This window comes from Corella eumyota, chromosome 6, assembly GCF_963082875.1.
Source record: "Corella eumyota chromosome 6, kaCorEumy4.1, whole genome shotgun sequence".
Taxonomy (NCBI): domain Eukaryota; kingdom Metazoa; phylum Chordata; class Ascidiacea; order Phlebobranchia; family Corellidae; genus Corella; species Corella eumyota.
The window spans coordinates 1,273,394-1,297,435 of record NC_137495.1 but is presented as its reverse complement, the minus strand read 5'-3'; the positions used below and the strand labels follow the sequence as shown (position 1 = coordinate 1,297,435).

The window sequence follows — 24,042 nt, the reverse complement described above, 5'->3', positions numbered from 1 at the left end:
GTTTGGGGGATTTTCCAAAAACAAACGAAACTCCACAAAGAAAACCCCCCGAAATGATACCGCCCCCACTTCGCCGACTCTAACCTTTGTGAGTGATGAATTCACGGAAAGCGGCGCTGCAGCATCATCTAGCGGTAACAAAAAGAGTCAACGATCTCTGGCCGTTACTCGAGTTAGTTTTGACGAAAGTTCGGGCGAAGAGAGAGAACATAAAAACAAGAGAGAAGAAGAAGAAGAGGTGTTCTACTCGAGTGATTACATTCAAGAAGATCAACTATCAGGAAGAAGGTAAAAATTTACGTTGATATTTTTTTAACGCTAAACTTACATACCTTGTGTTTTTTTATTAGAACATCGGGAATACCATCGCCGGAAAACGAGGAACCAAGCCTGGAAAAATCAATCAATCTACCGAGCCCACCAAGCAGTCCATCCCTCCCTTCCCCTTCTTCATCACGAGGTGAAATTAAACTTTAATTTGAGTAGTTTATGGGTATAAGTTACGCGTCAAATTTTTACGCATTTTTCTAACGATTTGCTATTTAAATCGTTAGGTAAAATTTTTGCCAAAAAGAAAATAATTATTTTTTGAACCTAAAGTTTTACTTCTTAATTTTTAACAGAAAACAACGGGGAAAACTTCCCGTGTTTGTAGTAACTGGAAGCGATGAAACAGTGGACGAAACGACCGGGTCCGAGATGTCCATCGAATACGACCCCACGCATCTAGCGACCACGCCTCCAAGCATGGTCAAGTCGTCCTTCGTCGAGTTGACCCCGGGACGTGGTGGAAAATTTACCCGGGAAAGCGAGCATTCACCCCCGCCAAGGCCACAGTCACAACCAACGTTTAAGGAAATGTCATTATCACCTCCAAAGCAATCAAATAAAAAGAAACGTTCTAGTTTAGTGTAGAAAAAACATTGACCTAAATGGACAAATTTATTATCTCAAGAAAAGGCCTTATCACAAATGCATAATTGTAATACGCAGTCGACAACTTGTTTTTTATATGCTGAATCAACAACTGTGAATTATTGCTACTAAGTATTATTAAATAGTGTTTGTTGAATATTGTATAAAGTGCCATATATTTATATTTGTATAGAATCTATAGTTTTATGTAAATATTTATTTGTAAAGAAAATAAAAAAATTTCTAAATAATTATTTTTTAAGTTTAAATAATTCAAGATTTAATATTTAATTGTAAATGATTTGTAAATAAACCCCTCTAACTGAAAATAACCAATTTTAATGATATACAATGTAAGATTTAAAACCTAGATATACAAATGAAATATTTCATATAAAATTTAACTTACAAAATCACTAATTTCTGTTGAAACAAACAAGTTTAAACGAAGAGGAATAGAAGCAAAGTTCAATAAAAACTGTAAATACAACTATTCTAACTTAAAATTTTCAAACTTATTTAGAAAACAAATTTAAAGGGTTTACCCAAAATGGTAAACTTTATAATAAAAATTAGTGGATGTTATATATATATATATATGTATTTCCACTTAAATTATCGTAGGCAAATATCAGTTGAGAGTTGCAACCTTATTATGACAATTTAAATGCAGACCGTAGGGATTAACAATTTGACAAAACAATTTAAATTTAGCTTGTGGGACGATCAATCAAGTTAAATAAAGTTTAAAAATATTATATATAGAAAAAAAACAACAAAAAGAAGGAGTTTAAACCATATAACATTTGTTTTTACATTGTTTAACCCTTTTTTTGCAATTTCGTTTTATATTTAATAAACTGCTGGTAGTAAGGTACATTTTTATCAAATGATTGAAGTTTAAAACGTGTAGAGAGGTCACAATATTTTTTTTCTATTTCCTATTGAAATCTATATAATTTTCATCAGGTTTTGAAATCTCTAAAACATAAAATTTAACAATTAGAAACTTAAATTTATAAAGTTTAAAACATAAGTTAAAAATATATTACCAAAAAGTACTAAAAAGTCAAATCTTAGTCTATTTTTTTGTTTAAAAATTAAACAACATTAGCTATATTTAAACGAATATACCTTCGTAAACTCTGTTTTGAATGGGATTCAAATATTCACCATCCCTAGGATTAAACCCAGTACCTCTGGGTGTCAATCTTTCTGCAAAACGTAAATTTATAAACATATTAACAAAATGTACTAAAAACCCAAATTTTAAACAATTTTTTTGTCTTAAAATTAAACTTTAATAGGTATATTTAAACTAATATCTTCAAAAACTCTGTTTTGATTAACATTTGCATATTGACCTTCGCCGGGATTGGTACCAGTACCTCTGGATGGAAAAGATTGATCATTGTTCTGCTTGATTTGAGTTTTGTGTCTTAAAAAAATAGTTTTTATTTAAGATCTGGTTCAAAGTACTTAATAGTACGTATGTTAGTTTACCTTTTGTACAAAAAGACAAGAATTGTGGTAAGAATGATCAAAAAAACTACCCCGACAACAATTCCAACAATTAAACCAACATTGCTTGACTCTGGTGTAAGGCCTAAAAAAGATAAAATAATAAAGCATAATGTATCATAAAAAATTTTTCAAAGCTCTAACAAACCTTCTTTAGTAAATTGGGTAGCTTGGCTTTGCAGAACAGATATTGATCCATTTTGTAAAGGAGTTGTCACAATAACAAACATGCTAGAAAGTATTACAAAAATATTAAACTCGGTTAAAAACTAATGTTTTGGGTTATTTTTTACTAGTTGACACAGTTTGTGAGCACACACCTGTATGTTTTGCCTGCAATAAGTTTTCTGTTGTCAGCAACAAACACAGAATTCCTTGGATTTACGATCGATCTTTTACTTGTGTGTTTAGTAATATCACAAGTTGTAATTCTTTCATCTCCCAGTGTGATTGTTTGTTTGTCTTTAACACTGATACATTTAAATATAAATTATGACTAACATCATGTTATTAGAATGTCAGAGCTCTCAATTTAGTTTACAATATTGTTTTTATTAAATCATATTATTTTGGAAAGAATATTAACTTCTACCTTTTTAATACAAGAGCAAAATAGGCTTGATTTTCATTGTTAGTTGAATCTGTTGCTGTTAAAATATCATCCAGAGAAATATTTTCATTCAATTTTGTTGAATTCTCTTCACATTCACATCTTACCACTACCATGTAACAACTATAGAAAAAAAAGGACAATCTTTTTTTAAGAAGCACAAATCGAATATACTACCTTAAAAATTTAAAGTGTATTAAATACCTGATAAACAAATAAAAAATTACAAAAACATTTTATACCTGATCGGTCCATTCACTTCATTAACTGCAGAAAGTTGAACATTAATTTTGTTTTTGTTTAAATTATCAGTTTCCGCTACTGGCTGGCTTGGTGCGACTAAAATATATTTTTAATTAATATTCAATTTTTGGTTCATCATAAAGTTAACAAACATTGATTAAACTAACCACTAGGTGCTGATGGAGGTAGCTCACATCTTCCAAGAGCTAAAACAGGGTTTCCAACTCCTAAACAAGTTTGAGGATAAACTGAAATATTGTGGTGACGATTGGGGAGAGCAGGAAAGGTGAACGATCGAGCCGTTGATTTCACATTTCGGATAAAATTCTCACTTTTAATTGTTGATGTCACAATTTCAACATTGTCCAAAGTTGTGAAAAGTGGTGATTTTGTAACTTCAATCTGTTTATAAATTTACCATTTAAAAAAGTTGTCTTCTGTGTTTACAAAAAGGAAATATTAATTTTATGAATATACGAAGACTTAACATTGCAGGCATGTTTTCTTCATATAACTTTTTATAACATTATTTTCCCAATAAAATCTTACCACAAAGTAGTTCGGTTGAAGATCATTATCAGGCCAAGACCATGTCACCGAACAAGTTTTATTTATTAAACTAACTTCAGCGTTGTCAACTCTTTCTTGTTGAATTTTAGATGTTCTTATTAAATCACTAACAGAAAGACTCCGTGTACATTCATTTGGTGACACTGAAATCTGTGAAAATAAAACAAAGTAAAACAATAACAAGATGACGGCCAACGATACAGTTGAAGATAGATGCCTATTATTTTAATACTGCAGCCCTGTTTAAAATTGTCTGTTTCAATTTATTATATCATTGAACTGGTATACTAAAATTAGTTAATGTTTAAGCATAACTCAGAGTTAAAGTAGTGGGGATCAAACCTCAATATTATAAGCCTCATTGGTGCCAAGTTGTTGGAACTGGGTCGTAACATTCAGTTTGTTGGGAGTTACATCAGTGAATGTAGAATAAGTTGAGTTTGAAAGTTGAATTCTGTGAACAACATCAACCAAAGTGGGTGAGGGTGACCATTGGACAGTTAAACTTGTGAAATCAAATCCAACACAGTCTGGAGTTGTTAAATTTAATATCGAGGGTTGATTTTCATCTTATTTGAAGAAAACAAAATTTTTAAAGTTTTATATTAGCAATTTCTTTTTTACTTCAAATTTTATAAAATTGATGTCACTGAACACAAAAATGGTTTTAACTTCAATAATTTTACTTTTATACTTTTTAAGTCAGACAAAAAATTAATTTATTTAAAAAAAGAAAAGGGCCCTGTTTGTGGTGACATAGAAAGTACTAGCTTGTATACATTCACTACACTACTTAGTACTCTCTACATCACACGAAAAAATATGGTAACCTGGTTTTTGGTGTTTATTATTTTCAATTTCTTTTTAAAAATTAAATTTAAAAAGTATATACCACAAACATTTTTTATGGGTTCTAAAGGCATTTTATGATTCATTGTCAACCATACTAACGTGCTATATATATCATTTACAAAATTGCAAAACTTTTTAGTATAGCACTTTAACTGCCTATGGTTTATTGTAGGTAATAGTTTAATACATTAGTAGTTTTTAATTTTTTATTATGACACCTAACTAAAAATTTTTTAAAGTTAGTTGAATAATACTTACATGGATATTGACAAATATATTGAGCAGTGTTAGAACAAGTTTTAACCCTCCATCTCCAATCTGTTACTCTACTTATGATCACACAAGGATATGAACTTGATGGTAAATCTCGATTCCAATTTGTGTAAGTTAGAACCTGATTATTTGGCCACAATATTTCATTATTTTTCCATCTTAACCCTATCCATGCTAGAACAAAATAATTTCAAACTTTTAGTTCCAAAGTAAAACCAATATTATTTCTTAAATAAATACTTTATTAATATTACTTTAATAAATGAACCATTTAAAATACTTTTTAAAACACTACTTGTAACAATATAAATACTCACCTCTATCAGTTACCCAAGGTTTTGCCCATTTTTTAAGAGAAGTCTGTAATTCAGAATTTAAAATGGTGGCAAGATTTCCACCATTTTCTGAGCAGGTTGCAGAAGCATCGTCAGCATTTTTGACATCAGAAGTTTGAGAAAACATAAAATAACTTTGTTGCAGAGCCACATACCAAACTAAAAAACAAGTTTTATGATATAAAAAAAGGTTGCTTAAAAACTGCAACAAAAAGTAAAAAAGCTATCATACAATAACTCTGTTAAATAAGCCTTTTTATAAAATAAATTACAAAATCTATTTAACCTTGGTTAATGTTAAAAGTATGGGGTAGACTGCTTGCTACTCCATTGGTGCCAACACAAGAAATATTGCTGGAACCCAAACAACGACCACCACCCACTACAGTTAAGTTACTTGTCACTTCATTTCCAATATTGGAAGTTGTAATCGAAAAAAGAGAACCACTTTCCCCTCCTATTTCTTTTATTCCATTTTTAGTTGAAATTGACCAGAAAATTTCGGGTGATGGGTCACCTTTTACTTGGCAAGTTAGTGTAAATGTGTTTGCAAAAACTGGGTCAGTTGGTGAATAAGTTGACTTCACTAAATTAATTTCAAACTCAATTTTATTAAGATTAGCTTTTTAATATTAGAGTTTGTTTTTTATCGAATAATTTTTTTATGTTTTACCCAAAAAAATTATAAATTAACTGATATTATTAAAAGAACTTACAAAATTGACATTGATCACCAGTAAATATTTCTGGACAATTACAGAAGGGTTTACTACTGCCATCAAGTGTACAAACTCCCCCGTTTAAACAAACATCAACATTTTCGCAAGTTTCTACAACTAAAAATGTAATTAGCATTTTATACAAAATAAACATGATTTTTATTATTTTAAAATACTTGTATTAAGTGTATAAAATGTCACACTTTAACATATTTGTATAAGTTCATAAGTTAACATACTTTCACATCGATTTCCTGAATAGAAAACTGGACATGAACAAATTGGGATTCCCTCAACAACAGAACAAGTTCCACCGTTTAAACAAATATCCGAATAACCACAAAATGCTGAAAAAATTATAAAAAAATGAGAAACAATTTCTAATAAATTTTGCTTGTTTAAAAAAATATTAAAGTTAATTTTTTATTTAAGTTAAACAATTTTTTAAAAAATAAAAAAATTACCTTGACAAATGTAATACATTTCTGGATTCTTTCCATTATCAATCCATTTACCCAAACCCATTCCTTCATTATTAGGTAAGTTTGTTATTGGATAAACATGTAAGTAGGAGGGTGGATCATCATTAGGTTCACCTCGATGCCAGTTATTATAAGTAGTTGCTTTATTGTATGGAACACCATTCCAGTAGTAAGACTGTGTGTTTTTATTTGTCTTTCCACCGGTCCAGTAACCAACATTCCAAGGACAAGAAAATATACTTGTGTCAACGAACTGTTTCCATTGCTCTAGAAACTCGTTAATTTTATCTTGACGTTGTTGGGACCGAATCTCAACAAGTTTACCCCCAGTGTCTCTTAAACAAGCAGCTTGAGAATCATCCCAGTTCAGTAAAGTTGTGTTGTAGAACGTGATATTAGCCCGAGCGTCTTGAATAGTGGTTGCTACAAATAAAATCAAGATTCTTAGCTCAAAAATTTAAAATCCTTCGCGCTTAAAAAGTGAATTCCACGTGACTTTATTTTGGTACAACATAGAAATACTATTATTTAAATTTATCCTCGATGTAATGAGATCGTCTTTAAGATTATTTAGATTATTTATTTTCCAATTAATTAATTTAAAAAAATTGACAACAAAATAGTTAACAACATTTAAACTTTTAAGTTATAATTAAGTTATAAATTAAAACTAAACAATTCTACTAAAAACGATAAAACGTCAACTTTATTTACCTTTAAAAATCAATAAAAATAAAATTACCTTGTGAGACAACTTCGCTTGTTTTGCACAGAAATAAAATCACCAAATACAACCCGATTAATTTGAAAACAAGCATTTTCATTAATGTAAGTAAATAAATAAAACTTGTCTTTAAAAAGATTAAAATATAATCACGATGTAAAAATTCCTGCAATGAAAAATATTTCTATATATGAACAAACTAAATTTAATTACATAATTATACAAATCTCTTACTTTTATCTTGCTAATTTTTTTTACTTTCTTTTCTTGAAAATTTATTCTAAAAAGTTCAATCTTCTGCTAAAAACAATTTGTTCTAAATTTAACACAGAACAATGTAATATTACTTATGACGAATTTTTTGGTTTAATTCTTTACGTATTTTACGAAAGCAAAAGTTCACTTAGCAAAAAATTTAACAAGCTATGGACCATATAAGAACAAATGACATTATGACCGTTTAAACACAAAAGTTGACTAATCCCAAACTTTAATTAACCTTGAAGAAATAAAAACTTGGAACAAAAAAAGTTTAAAAATATCTGCGATAATTATTACAATAAATTTGTTAAAAAGTCATAAGAATACAAATATAATAATTCACTTGGTCGTGACTTGTTGTATTATGTCTTGTTAAAAGAAACTACGTCAACACATTTTAAAAATAAATCTATATATTTAAAATATTAACATTGTTTAAAATTAAAAAGATGACTTTTGGCTATAAAAAATCAGTTTTTAAACTAGGTTTTACGTCTATATTATTGTTACAAAATCTAACTCTTAATCCATTTTACAAGTTTAATAAAAAATAGGTTTTTTCTGGTATTAGTTCCTATCCAAGAAGGAATTAAACTTACCGAATTTAAGAACAGTTATGTCATTTGTTAGTCAATAAGTAAAATACCTAATCACCATACTATTGCAAGGTTTTCTTACTTTTAAAACAATTTCTAAAAACAGAAAAAAACTTTTTTAAATCAAAACACAACTATTATTGTGACGTCACAAAAACGACTTGTTCAAATAAGGCGACAACTTGATTATTATTTTGTTCATTTTTCGACAAAACACAACAGAGAAAATAGATCACAAAAAGGTACTAATATTGGTGATTCCCCTAGATTTTTGATGACGTAATGTTAGAATGCACCTTAAGATGGCGCAGTGGAGCGTTATTGCTTTGTGTATTGAGTACGTAAGATGTGAAGGCACAGAAATGAAAATTTATTTTTTTTATTCGAATACGTCACATAGCATGACGTCATTGTGATGTAGGGAAAGCACCTGAATGCTCTGATATTAAAAAACTTGATTTTACGTAAAAAAATTTTGAAGAAAGATTTAAATACGATTTGGAAACACTCTCTTATTATGACGTCATAAAACCAAATTGTTACAAAATACATTCAGCAAATTAATTGAACTACGAAGTCGTCGAATTCAAAAAATTAAAATATAATCACGATGTAAAAATTCCTGCAATGAAAAATGTTTCTATATATGAACAAACTAAACTTAATTACATAATTATACAAATCCTTTTTTTATCTTGCTAATTTTTTTTACTTTTTTTTCTTGAAAATTTATTCTAGAAAGTTCAATCTTCTGCTAAAAACAGTTTGTTCTAAATTTAACATAGAACAATGTAATATTACTTATGATGAATTTTTTGGTTTTATTCTTTACGTATTCAACAAAAGACAAAAGTTCACTTAGCAAAAAATTTAACAAGCTATGGACCATATAAGAACAAATGACATTATGACCGTTTAAACACAAAAGTTGACTAATCCCAAACTTTAATTAACCTTGAAGAAATAAAAACTTGGAACAAAAAAAGGGTTTAAAAATATCTGCGATAATTATTACAATAAATTTGTTAAAAAGTCATAAGAATACAAATATGATGATACAATTGGTCGTAACTTGTTGTATTATGTCTTGTTAAAAGAAACTACGTCAACACATTTTAAAAATAAATTTATATATTTAAAATATTAACACTGTTTAAAATTGAAAAGATAATATTTCGCAATAAAAAATCAGTTTTTAAACTAGGTTCGACGTCTTTATTAGTGTTACAAAATCTAACTCTTAATCCATTTTACAAGTTTAATAAAAAATAGGCTTTTTTTTCTGGTATTAGTTCCTATCCAAGGAGAAATTAAACTTACCGAATTTAAAAACAGTTATGTCATTTGTTAGTCAATAAGTAAAATACCTAATCACCATACTATTGCAAGGTTTTCTTACTTTTAAAACAATTTCTAAAAACAGAAAATTTAAGATTTAAAACCTTTTTAAAATCAAAACACAACTATTATTGTGACGTCACAAAAAACGACTTGTTCATATAAGGCGACAACTTGATTATTATTTTGTTCATTTTTCGACAAAACACAACAGAGAAAATAGATCACAAAAAGGTACTAATATTGGTGATTCCCCTAGATTTTTGATGACGTAATGTTAGAATGCACCTTAAGATGGCGCAGTGGAGCGTTATTGTTTTGTGTATTGAGTACGTAAGATGTGAAGGCACAGAAATGAGAATTTCTTATTTTTATTCGAATACGTCACATAGCATGACGTCATTATGATGTAGGGAAAGCACCTGAATGCTCTGATATTAAAGAACTTGATTTTAAGCAGAAAAAATTTTGAAGAAAGATATAAATACGATCTGGAAACACTCTCTTATTATGACGTCATAAAAGCAAATTGTTACAAAATACATTCAGCGAATTAATTGAACTACGAAGTCGCCGAAATTTTGTCGAAAATTTATAAATTTTCGACAAAATAAAAAATAGGTGACGTCATGCGTGCAAATACAATTGTGACGTACCTGCTATTCATTTATGACGTCATCAAAGAATCATCACGTCAATAAACAATAATACGAAAGCAATAATTCTACGTCTAATTGTGACGTCATATGACATCACAACACAACAATCGATGTCATTAAAAATAAATCATTTACTACAACAACACTGACATAAATAGATGACGTCATAACCAGAATAATGACGTCATATTCCGCGGCAAAATAAGCAATAAAATAAACCATGCAAAATAGCATGACGAAGCAAAAAGCCGATAAATAAAAAAATCTTAAAATATTTGTAAATATTCAACTAAATATTTTTAAAACTGTCTAAATTAGTAAATTTGAGGCGCGTTCTGTTTTACAAATATGCACAAAGTTGAATAAAAAATAGGCGAGAATACTTTGCCCACTTTTAAATCTTACTGACGTCATTGCCTATGACGTCAGAGGGTCTGACGAATACACCAAGATTATCTTTCGACGCAATAGGCAAAGAATCGGGCAAAAATGCATGCCCAGATATAAGTAAAAGTGGTTCCAATATAACAATGGTGTTTAGTGTTTGTAAACCAGTAGTAGAACCGTTTTTTTGCAATTATTAACCCCACTTACCTCTATTTTACTTTAACCCATTTTTTTTTAATTTAAAAATAATTTTAGAATATATAACAAGCAAAAAAATAACCCAAAAAGATAGAAATCACTTAATTACAAGATTTCGCGTTGAATAACGCTCAAAAAGCGCCCCTTTGCGGCCAATTATTGCTACATTCTGTCACCACTAGTAGAGCGGTCAAACGAATACTTTCGCTAAAGAATCGGCCCCCGCACTGGCAATGTAGGTGGCGCTAGGATGAAATGCCACGGAATATATCGATTCGTCGAACTTTTTACGGTGTGATGTTAGCTCCTGGATGCAGGTTTTTGTGTCCAAGTTCCACAAACGAATGGAGCAATCGTCACCTGAAAAATAATTTATAAAAATAACTTACACTAAAGTGCTACAAGTCCCTTGAACACTGGGTTTAAAAATCTAAGGTAACAAAATTAATATTTTTATTAATGTGTCCAATAACTTAAGGCACATCATTGGTGTAATGATATAGTTTGAGAGAAAATAAATGCTGTCTATAAAGTTTAAACAGTTGATTTTTATTTTAATAAGAATAGGTTTACTGTTATATGATCTAAATCATTGAAACATAAACCATACAGCAGAAAATAAAATTTTTCTAACAAAAAGACATTTTCTAAAAATCTAACCCTAACCCATCCTTTATAAAAATGTCCCTAAAAAAGCTTTTTAAATTTCTACAAAAAAATAGTAATCTAAACTTCGCTAAATTGCCATTTTTAAAACTTTGGTTCCCTTAAAATAGATAGTTTTGGCAAGACAAGCGAAGATCATAACAATAAATCAACTTTGTAAATTTTAACCTCAAGTGCAGGTTGTTAAGTTAATTCTACTTACTTCCAGAAAGAAGATAAAGTCCATTTGGATCAACAGATAAACTTGTAACAGGTCCCAGATGAGCAACAACCGATCTTATCTCTTTACCTGGAATATTAAAAATTAAAACTTATTTTTATTTATTATTAAATATTGGAACAGAGTACTAAGGAATTATGGTAAACAGTTTTAAATAGTAATGTAAGATAATTTAAAAAATTGCTATACAAAAAAAGATTACATTAAAGGCTTTGTTTTACAAATGAATAAAAAAATAATCCTATTTGTAAAAGATTTAAAAAAAGATTACATTGAAGACTTTGTTTTACAAATGAATAAAAAATAATTGTATTTGTAAAAGATTTACCTTTTAGTTAGCAATTGAAATCAAAAAATTTAGACACAAAGCATTCAATTAATTACTATTATAAAACAAAACTTAATTGCCCTTTTCAAGAGCTGCTTTTTAATTGTAGCAATATGGTTGCAACTTGCAACTAATATTTGCCTTTAGTAATTTAATTGCCCACCACAAACAATTAATTTTAAAGGTTCTAAATAAGACATATTATTATATACAATTATGTCTATTGTCCATTATACCCCATTTATGAAGATTTACATAACCCATACTTATTTAACATAATATCCTTATATCATGAACAAAAAATGAAGTTTAAACTTACCAGAAGAGTGATCATAAAACTTAATATGACGATCATCAGTAGCAGTTATACTTATTGGCATCGTTGGATGAGTGACCACACAATTTACTCTGCCTATGAAATAGGGTTTAAAAAGATAAAATTTAAAATAAAACAATTTTTAGTGGACATTTAACCAATGGCCAGCCTTAAAAAAACTATTACGCGCATCATTTTTTAATTAAATTCAAATCTGGCTAAAATTTAGCAACCAAATTCCAAATAAATGATTTTTAAAATTTCAAAGTACAAAAATTTTAATTTTTACTTACTTCCTTCTCCATCTACTAAGGTTGTTGTCACCTTTCCTGTTTCAAGATCATAGAGCAGTACTTTTCCATTATCATGTGACACGGCAGCGTGGCTGCTGTCACATTGCACAAATTGGACACAAGTTGGATGTGAACCTTTGACAAAAAAATTTAACAATTAGCAGAAGCTTAAAACTTTCAACTAAATTTTTAATAATTTATTAAGTTTATAATTTTGTACAAGATTACTTACAACAAATAAACGTAATCATAAACAGCATGAGAGCAGTGGGAATCACACCAAAGACTTTCATGACATGAGGTCCTGGATTTGATCCCACTGATCTCATGCTGTTGCGCCCTTAGGTAAGGTGCTATAAACGGTATAAACTTCTGCTCAGTCAGCACTTAATCAGCAGCTTATAACTAGCGGACAATTATAATCTATAATATCCCAAACTGTCACAGGCAACTCGAGACTGGGTTACAGTAAGTGATGTTACTCTATGTTTAGGTTGCGCATTCGTCCTTTCCACATTGAGGACAAATAAATATATAAAAAAATGAATGTATATTTTGTCATTTTTAGAACTTACCTTCTGTGTGGAGCGTCTGAATGAGCGGATCTTTTGAGTTTGGGTTCCACAATCGGACAGTCATGTCGGACGATGCAGACAGTAACTGCTGACGAGATCCGGAGTATGACAACGACCAAACGGCGTCAGTATGTCCGATCAATGTCTCCCCCGCAATTGATGGGTCTGTGTGATGTCATATTAAAAAATTTACATTTAAAATTTCAACTTCACTACATGAGGTCGTGGGTTCAAACCCAACTGCTTCCATGCCATATTGTCCTTGAGGCTCTTGTAACAGTAATAACTGCTTCTAAGTCCAAATCAAACAGCAGCTTAATTACTGGGAAGTTATAATCAAAAAAATCCCAAACTGCCAAAGTCAACTTGAGAGTGGGTTGGGTAACTGGTGTTACTCTATACTTAGTTTGTAAAGTTGTACATTAAGAAAAAATCTAATAAAAAATATAAATTTAGCATTAAAATATAAAAAAGGAATTTACCATAAGATGGATATGGGTCGATATTAATATTGGGAATTGCCCAACATCTTATAGTTGAGTCTACACCCCCACTATAACACATTATCCCCTCGTTATCAACCTCTAAGCTCAATACTGCCCCTCTGTGGACAAAAAGATGAGGATAAATTTAATTTATTAGAGAAATACTTTATGTAACAAACTGTCTTGTCTATATTTTCTACAGAATAAAATAAACAAAAATTTGTGTACATAGTTTAAATGACTTTGATAAACATTTTTCTAAAGTAAATTTTAGCCTTAAGATCACTGATAAAAGCCCTGTACATAAATTTTCATACAAGAAACAAACAGTTTTGTGTATATTTACTACAGACTAATTTATTTTCATTATGGTAAACATTGCTCCAAAAGTTTATTATAATTAAATTTTTAACCTTACAAGCTTAATAACAAAAACTTTTTCTAATCATATCCTTAGATGTAAATTAAACAAGCTTAAGAAGTGTTGCACTTACATATGTCCTCTAAAACTGTATATAGGATCCACATCAAGAGATTGATTCTTCTTGCTTGTATTTGGTTTATTTAAGTTCCATAACTTTAAAGTATTATCCTCTGATGCTGTTACTACTGCTGATTCTTCTGGTAGAAACCTGATTGCTCTGACTCCATCAAAGTGGCTGCGAAGCGTGTATTTTTGGTTCCATGTCTTGCGAGATAATTCCTTTCCTTTTGTAATCTAATGAAAGTTTTAATTTAAAATATCACCTTGAAAGTTTATATAAGTGACATGGTGCAGAAAAGAACTGATTTGGCAAAGTTGGGCTTTGGGTTCGATCCCCACTGTTCACACAATTTAGCCCAAGTTGCCTCGCATTTAAGTTGCCTCGCAAACGACACCAAGTTATGTATAGTGTAGTGTTTAGAACACTTGGCTTTACTACATGAGGTCTTGAATTCAATTCCTAGTGATGTCATGCTGTAGGAACCTTGAGTAAAAAGCTATAACTTGTACAAACTTTAGGTTACCTACCAGGCAATTAAATTCTATAATATCACAAACTGCAAAAGTCAACTGAAGACTGAGTTTGGATAACAAATGTAACTCTATGTTTAGATCATAAAATCTACATCAAGTTTAAACAATGACAAAAATATAAAATCTACAAAGAAAATAAGACCAAAAATTAAACGAAGATTGAATATTTACATCATATAACAGAGGGTCTGCCTCATTAGCCACAGTTAACCCTGCCAATGCTCCAAGTCCGAGCGAGTTTTCAATTGGTTCTTCCGACACTCCACCAACTGTGAATGGAAGGTTGTCTGAAACAACAAAGAGGTAATGTTAAACTTGGTACTAATTGTTAAGTGTAAGGACTAAAGACTGATACTGATTGTTAGAAGAGGTCTAAGGTAAGTGAATCTTGTGACAACTTAATCTTAATCGACTTAGTCAGTTTAACCAAATTTAACATTGAACAGTCCAATCTAATAACACATTTTTTTTGTTCATTTATTTTAAGTACTTATAGTAATGTTAAATGTAGGGTTTCATGTTAATTTGAAGCATAACAACTTAACACTGGACACCTCAGCCCTGGACAAACCAAAACATCCATTTATCTTGTATATACATTTATTTATCTTGTATATACATTTATTTATCTTGTATATACATTTATTTTAATAAACTAACCCCTAAGGTTACAATTGTCTTTAGATTGAAGTAAACCTGATCAATCATCAGTATAAGCCTATACAATTTAGAAAGCATTTTCTATGATAAAACCTATAGTGAAACAGTAGCAATGGTAAAATGTGACTATTCAAATAAAGGTATAGCAAAACCCTTATAAAAATAATAAAAATAGGTTACTAATGTGAAAGCTATCTTGTTGTTTACTTTAACATTCCAATCTATCTGTGATGTTTAAATATATATGACATATTTGATTGTAAGTGTGAATTTAATAGGAAAAGTTTGATCTAGTCTTTAGAGCTACACATAGGTTTCTGGCAAAGAAATTTAACACTTCAGAGTAAACCCCCTCAAAAAAATCACCCAATCGCATTAATATAAAAAAATAAATTTTCCAATACCAACATGCAAAAACTACAACTTGATATTATTTTAAACACTTTATAAACCTTGATTAAACCAGTAAAAATAAAGCCTATAAGCATTTACCTTCTTCAGGAATATGAATATCAACTTCATTATTATTCTGTTGAAGTTCAGATCCTCTTAAAGTATCGAGCATACTTTGTAGATCTTTCTTAACAGGCCCTAAAACAAGACATAACATTTACCACAACTATAATTTAAGGCTGTTATAAAAATAGGTATGCCAAGTATGTATTATCACGAACAGGGATAATGTAATTGTCAATTTTTATTTAAACAGTTGTACTGTTAGGCTTATAAACTAGCACTACAAAATACAGGTTAAGTTGTGTAGCTATAATTTAATTTTATAATACAGTGTAACTTGCTACATTTTGCATTACAATAAAATGCAATTTAAAATACATACAATTATTAGGTTTTAAAATTTATTAAAAAATATAAAATGTGATTTACTTTTCATTCCTTTCTTCTTTGTTTGCCTTTTTTCGATCCTAAATTGTTCCTTCATCGCAGCCAGTTTGTTTTGATCTACTGACCAATCTGTTTCCTTGTTGCCATCTAAAAATATAAGCAAAATTATTTGCGGTCACAAATACTTACACTAACTTAAATACACATATTGAGAGGGAAGGCACTAAAGTTAAAGTTATAGAAAATGCTAATCACAGACTAAATTTAAGTTAACTCTATTTTAGAGTCACTTAAGTTAAGTTTAAGTTAAGTGACTGCAACTGCATTTTAAACATAATCAAGAATTAAAATAACCCCAACTTAGTCAATTCAGTAAAAGTTTTACAATATCAATTTTTCTTAAAACCGAAAATTCTTAAAAGTACTACCCCCTCTCCCAGCATAAACATTGCAAAACTTATATAATAGAGCTCTCAGGTTGATATCATATATGTAAGTTTAATTTATGGGCCTTTGAAATAGAGAAAACTGCTGTTTGTGGTGCATGGGCAGGCATACATTAGTTGAGAGTTGTGACCATATTGCAACAATCATAAGTGCAGTCTGTTGGGTAAGTAATTAAACAACAGCAAACTACCTGCGTCATCTTGAATGGGGTTAAGAAAGTCAAACTCAGCCAAAGCCATTTCTGTGTCTCCAAATTCATCCGTTTCTTCTATTTCATTCTAATAATATAATTAATAATATTTTCTTAATCAAAAATAAACATTAAAATAAAGTAAACCAACAATATTATCGGAGTATTCTCAAACAGGCATATTAGATTGATAAAGAAATGATGCATAACACACACACAAATGTCACAGTTAGACCAACATAATTGGTAAGAAACCAAAATAATTGGTAACATATTTACTGGTAATGTATCTTAAATGGTAACATAACATAATTGGTAAAAATTAATAGGTGATCAATAGCACACAACTAATGATAAAAATTATTTTGTTAACAAAAAGAAAACTTACCGAGTTAGCTCTTGCTTTTCTCTGGACATCCCCAGCTGCCACATTTGAGTCAACAACGTCGTTTTCCCCCTCTTTATCCCCCCCTGAGAGAAACTGAAAGTCATTTAAAACATCGCTCTCTGAAGGTCCCCCTGACATGTGAGTGCAAAGCAGAAAACCAGCGGATCTTGAAATTTTATAATTTAATTAGGTTTAGTGTGAAAATAAACCAGGTAAAAATTAAAAAATGCATATAGAAGCTATTGTCAAATAGGTTGGTAAACAGGTATATTGCAACTAATGAATAAATGTGTCAATTTAAATTTCTGTAAAAGCAGTTTAAAATATTTTATCCCAGATTAAAATCATCAATTGTTAGGCATATTGTATTGTAATGATTATTCTACTTGTTTAACATTTTTATAGCACACAATAACTTTTTTTTTTGATGAAGAAAAACTTCTGAAAGTATGGTATGTTGTTGGTCTTATTTTTCTATTTAAAGTAAAGATTTAACTGTAGCCAGTCAGTGAATAGGGTGATTAAATGATTTTAAACCATTTTTTTAATAAAATAAATCTAGTTTAACTTACTATGCTGGATTTTGTTGTAAAACAAATATACATGAACTAACCAGCAGAAGTTAATTTAACATATTACTGTTACTTTAAATAAAAATTAGGTGTAACAATTAATTCACTACTTTAACAATATAAATGACATCAGATCACATCACAACTAATCCACCACACCAAAACCACAAATGACATCATAACGTTAAAATAAACTTTAAAGCCACTTTAAAGGGAGATTACAACATAAACAAGGTAAAATAAGAAAAAGCCCATATTAGTAACATTAGTGTAACAAAAGTTTTAAGCTACTTTCTTACTTGCTTTCCTCTGCTGATATATCCCCATTCAAAACTTTGTTGTCATTCTCCACAGGTTTTGTGATGTCATAATTGTTGCCAAGCAAGGCACGAACCCGTTGTGACCTCACATCTAAGATTGTGTCACTATAACCCACTTCTTGTAAGTATCTGAACAAATAACAAAATTTAAAAGTTTTTAAATCATATTAAAAAGAGTGAAGTCAAAATTTTTAAACATTTGGTTAGTAAAATCTTTGCTACAAAATCAATAACTAGAAAAAAGTTAAAATTGTGGTAATTCTTATTTTCCATGAATATAAAAAGATGCTTTTTAGATGCAAGTGTAGTACAACTGATATAATGTGGCATTTGTACAAACCCTGTTATTATCTTTCAATGCTTATACCACCAAGTACTTAAAATATTTTAGAAACTGCTTTTACATAAAAAAAACTATTTATTTAAAAATATATAATCTCAAGTTTCATAAAAATTAGCAGAAATTTACGAAACAAGAAAAGATTTTAGTGAAAGGTTTTATAGTTATACTTATATATTGTCAATTTTGGTACCAAAAAATTTTTAAGATTTATCGTAAAGAAATGTTTGTTCAACTTACTGTCGAAGTAGTTGCCTTCCATGCTTCCAAGACATATTTGCATTGTTTGACATACTATCACTCATCTTTGAGTCATCTAAATAATAAAATATTATTGATTTTACCATGACAATTAGAACCACAGTTAGACGTAATAATTCAAATAAAAATTAAGTGTACATTCTATAGTTATAACACTATTCTAAAGTAACTAAAGTGTAAGGAATGTTATAGTCCGTAAAAAATGATAAATATAGATATTTTTCCCTGACCTTTAAACCACTACCGTATTAAATAAGTGTAATTTTACATAATTAAGTTAGGTTAATTAAAAGTTTTCAGGTATTTGCTTTATTACAAACATGCAATTTTCTTTTCTTTAAAATATATTACTTAGTTCAATATTTTTACCTTTTGATTCATTCATTTGCTGATCCACGTTAAGTTCTGTTCCAAATTTTAATTTGTGAACCTTTGCTCTAAAATAAAATCAACATCAATTATTCAAAACTTTGTAGATAACAACAACCCAGAAAAACACAAACAACAACTTGCATTATTAATACACCATGCACCAGAAGTTTTTCATTCAAAAATTGACAAGTTTAAAAATACTAAAAAACAACTTAATTGCATAATACACAATATATTGCTATCTTAGACTACATAAAAGATACTGTTTTAAGTCAATATTTTTATAGCTTGTAGTAAAAATTATATATATTAATACTAGGCTATTGTTAAACTTTACTCAAAAATTGTACATATATACCCTACTTATTGTAATATACTTTAAATTAAAAGTCAAAGTGTTATTTATAGCAATTGCAGAAGTACAAAAACCTAGCTAACATAATTTTACAACAAACACACAATTTTAAAATCATTTTAAAACAACACAATTTTTTTGAAATCCCCATTAAAAAAATGTTATTGTTTTAATGAAATGCACAATATTAAACACCTACCTTTCTTGTTTTAAAGCAAATTCTAACATTTTAATTCTCCGAATTAAATCACGTTTCAAGTTTTCCTGACCCTTTCTTTCACCTTGCAGAAAAGCAATTCGAGCCTGCAAAAAAATAAAATTCAATCAATTTTTTGTTTTTATTTTGAGTTCCTTTAGTTGTGTTATAATCATAATAAATAACTATTTAGCAGTCTTCCCTTACTAGGCTGTTTGCAAAGTATGCAATATATTAAACATGTGTAAGATTACAATAAGTACTTAATGTAAAACCTATGACTCTATTCAGTTTAGTTTTACAATATATATAAATACTCGTTACATATCATATAAAAAAACACAAAGTAGTAACTACCTGAAGTTCAGCTCTCTCTATCTCCCACTGAGCATGCTCCATCTCAAATTTCGACCACTCATGCTGAATAAAATGAAGAATTCCAGGCATTGAGTAAGTTGGTTTACATTCAGGCTGCAACAAGATATAACGATTTTGACTTTAAATTGAAATTAACACATAAAAGCTAATTTGTTTAAAAATTTATTTACAATCTGATCTATACTGCAAAAGTTAATTTTCCAACACCAGTGAAAATTTTATGAACATTTTTCTAATTTTAACATTTTAACTAGTCACAACTTTCCAATTTTACTATTAACAGCATTTTATGCCAACTTTTAAATAATTCACACCCCGATATACAGAACAAAACTAAACAGTTTTGCACTTAGAAATTTTATTTAACATATATAGATTTTATATTTTGATTTTATTCCAAAATTTTAAGTCTCTAGTTTAAGCAAACTGTGGTACAACATTTATAAATCTTAAAAAATTATCTTTATTTAGTCCAAATAAATTACCATGTTTTCATTATTGTCTCCGATTCCATTATTCATTGCCATTTTTTCACTTTTTTCAAGCAAACTAATCTGCTAATCAGCTAGCTTTAAATTTAGTTTATTCTATTTTAAAATAAATACTTAACAATCTAAAAAAAAGGTACAAGTAGATTTAAATCAATTTAATTAATGTTTTATGTTGTATATGTAATTGCACAGACTAATTTTCTTAAAAATATTTATACAAATTTTTAAAATCAACGTAACTTTATTTATTTATTAACGTATTAAACTTACTTACAAACTTTGCATAATTTATATTCTAAGCTTAAACGACAAAAAATGCTTTTTGTATAATAATAACACAAAAACTAAATAAGAAAAATTGAAAAACAACTAACTGACTAACGTAACAAAATAATTAATCCGCTAATAGAGCGTTAAGGCTGCCAAAAATTATGCTCCAGTTAAACTATATAAAAAATATTAACAAAGTTTATACCAGGCATGTATATATAACAAATAACATCATTGAATTGCCTTAATTTTACATTTAATTTTGCTAAAACCCAAATTAACAAAGCATAAAAAAAATTAGAAAAAATCCTAGCCCAACAAAAAATATTTTTCAGTGTTGCCAAATAAATATTGTTCAAATCATTTTTTTTAAATAAACGTTTATCCTGAATTAAAAAAAAAGTATAAAAGTTATATTTCTTTTCGTATGCATAAGTTTATAAGCTTAAAATGTTTATAAATACATAAAATAACTTAATAATAATTAAATTAAATGTCAATGTCTCTCTCTTTAAAAAAAATCAGATTGTTTTTATATACAAAAATACACAGTTCTTACATAAGATAACACTTAACCCTTAACTAATTTTTTTAACCAAATCGAAAACGTTATATGTATAATTTAACTTATAAAAAAATATATATATAGAAAGAGAATTCATAAACAGTCAAATGCGCAATGAAAGCAGGTAAACCATTTAAAATATGTGTAAAATCGACAATTACAAAGAAGGTAATAAATAGAGCCATAAATAACGTTTTAATTCGACAAGTTTTTATTCATCTACGTCCTCGGCTTAATTCAGTGGATCGACTATAACCGCCCCAGGCATATAATATACTCACAAGATAGCATACCTTTACTGTTACTTAATGTAAGCAGGCTAAAGTATTTGGTAAACGTGATGTAGGTCTGAGATTTTCGAAAATATAAATGGTGTTATAAGAAATAGCTGAATTCAAAAGTCAATCGGGATTTCGTTGTAAAAGTTAGACCAATTTGGCAAATTATTTTTATGTAATCTTCTTAAAAATATCTATAAGTTAAGTTCACCTTAAGGGTAAATTAATAACTAAAGTAAAAGGAGAAAAGAATTTAGTTAGCAGAATATAAATATAACTATTAAGAAACAGAACAAACTTGTTATGCAGATAAGAAGAGTTTAGTTTTAAACAGAGAAAATTAACAGTGTTAACGTTTTAAACCGCGTCAACAATTACATTTTTTTTTAATTTTTTAGAAATATTTTAAGCTGTACAGTTAGCATTAAAGTATTAAAGTACTTGTAATAAAATACTTTAAATTAAGTTAAATATAGAGATATGGTTGTGTAATAATACTATAAACCTTAATAATTATCAGTCAAAAGTTTGTTATTAACCAATTTGAGTGGAATTTAAATTTTAACGTTTGGCTAAGTTTTAGGAAAAATCAGCAATAATTTAACAAATATATTTTGTATAGTTTTACGTATAAAATATTAGGTAAAATAATAAGTAAAAACTTTTCTTAACACACGAATTAACCTTTAAAAATGTTGGTATTTAAATTTCAAAGTAATATTTTAAATCATTTTAATATTAAATATTTTATATTTTTTTTTCTAGTATTTCACGCTACCAACTCAAAAACATGTTTTCACAAATTCTAAGTAATTTAAAACAGTCTGTGCTCACTTTTACGCTTTATCATTCAAATAACATAATATATACGACTGGTACAAAATAATTTAAAAATAATATGTAATTAAAAATATATGGAACGTTTTAAATTCATTTAGTTTATTAAAAGAGAAAAAAGTGATAAAGAAATCTAAATTGTTAATAAATTTTTTACAAAATTTTTGTTCTAAATAAACTGTTAAAAACTTAAATATTCTGCATGTAATAATTCTTTTAACAAACAAACAACAAACAAAATGTGACGTCACAAAATATACGTAACGGATATGTTTTGAACAGCTGATCTGTTACACTTGATTGAGCAAGACAGAAATAAATGACTCGTGGGTTTGGAATAGATTTAGTTGAGCAGATAGCATGGTTATTATATGGAAGTAGCATGTATTAAGCTACATACTAACTGAACAGTATATTATTTAGTATATTGCGTAGGTTGGTAATAGAAAACTTGCTTTTTTATGCGGATTAGATTACGATAAGTGACTCAAAAACATCTAAGAAAAGTAAAGTTAAATATAAAGTAAAAACAGTCAGTATAATTTACATTCTGTAAGTAATATCACAAGCTAACTTAAACTGATTTTTCTTATATTTAAATGATTATTTAGATCCGAAATTTTAGTTAGAAGTTTAGAAAATATGTTTTTACATTTGATTTGTTATAATTTGCGCATTTTTTTACAATACTAACGATTCTAAATGTCAGATTTTTTATGGTTTGTTTAAATTAATTAAGTTTTAGAACGATACAGTACGATAAACAGACAAGTTCTTTATTATTCTATATAAATATTGTTATTATAAGTTTAAAGTAAAAATGAAAATTAGTTTACGTAAATTATGTTTAGAACCCTTAAAATAAAACAGAGTTGTGGTAGAAAAAGAACAGTTAAAATTAACTGATGTTAAGTAAAAACTTCATAAAAATTTAAAACTATAATATTATTTTGAATCATACAATTACTTTGTTTAATTTTGTAAAGAAATTTAATTAAATTTTTTGTTTTTAGTGTTTTGGTTAAGTTAAAAAAGCGGAATTAATTTTAAAAATAAACGAAAAAACTAAAATTAAATGAAATTTCCCATTTACGATACAAATATATGAAGACAAATTTGTTTATGACGTCATATTCGCAATTGAAACCGTGACACAGTAAAACGACTTGAGATTCACGTGACCTGTAAACTTCACGGGTCAATAAAGTTCATTTTAGCGATAAATTCAAAGTAAAAGTCAATTTTTTTTGCCCTTTACAACCTAATATCAAAAAATATTAAATTTAATTTAAAAATCCTGAAAAATATCAAAAAACCTTTAACTGTGTCATTACCGATATTATTTTGGCTGTAATTCACAGATAACAATACGGTCTGTGACGTCATCGTAAATTATCGCGTTTGATTTCCGTTCTAGAAGCAATGAATGAAAATTTTTTCAAAGTTTAAAATTTTTAAGATTGAATTTTAGAAAATTAAAACTGACAGAACGTGATTTTTATTATTATATGACGTAACAATTAATTTGATTATGACGTCAGCATACTAAACAATGTAGCGTCCATGACAAATTATCGTGTTGGCGACTTAGCAAAAAAATTTTGGCAAAAAAAATTAAAATTATCACGAATTAAAATTTTCTTAGAATTTTAGTTAAAATGTTTAAATTTAATTAATTAAAACTAAGGTTTTTTA

At 28.3% G+C, this 24,042-nt stretch overlaps 1 protein-coding gene across 1 annotated transcript; it reads right to left on the bottom strand.

Annotated features, from left to right (window-relative positions):
* Window positions 1-8,959: 8,959 nt before the first annotated feature.
* On the bottom strand, window positions 8,960-20,521 carry LOC145755472 (striatin-3-like). The gene is made up of 18 exons (XM_082571709.1): window positions 20,392-20,521; window positions 19,886-19,999; window positions 19,532-19,635; window positions 18,975-19,042; window positions 18,585-18,660; window positions 17,984-18,133; window positions 17,113-17,278; window positions 16,725-16,812; window positions 16,130-16,234; window positions 15,737-15,835; window positions 14,756-14,871; window positions 14,061-14,284; window positions 13,564-13,685; window positions 13,082-13,246; window positions 12,507-12,641; window positions 12,217-12,309; window positions 11,552-11,638; window positions 8,960-11,043 (listed from the first exon to the last, which is right to left on the bottom strand). The coding sequence occupies exons 1-18, from the start codon at window positions 20,431-20,433 to the stop codon at window positions 10,874-10,876; spliced, it is 2,124 nt and encodes a 707-aa protein (XP_082427835.1). The 5' UTR covers window positions 20,434-20,521; the 3' UTR covers window positions 8,960-10,873.
* Between the last annotated feature and the right edge of the window lie 3,521 nt (window positions 20,522-24,042).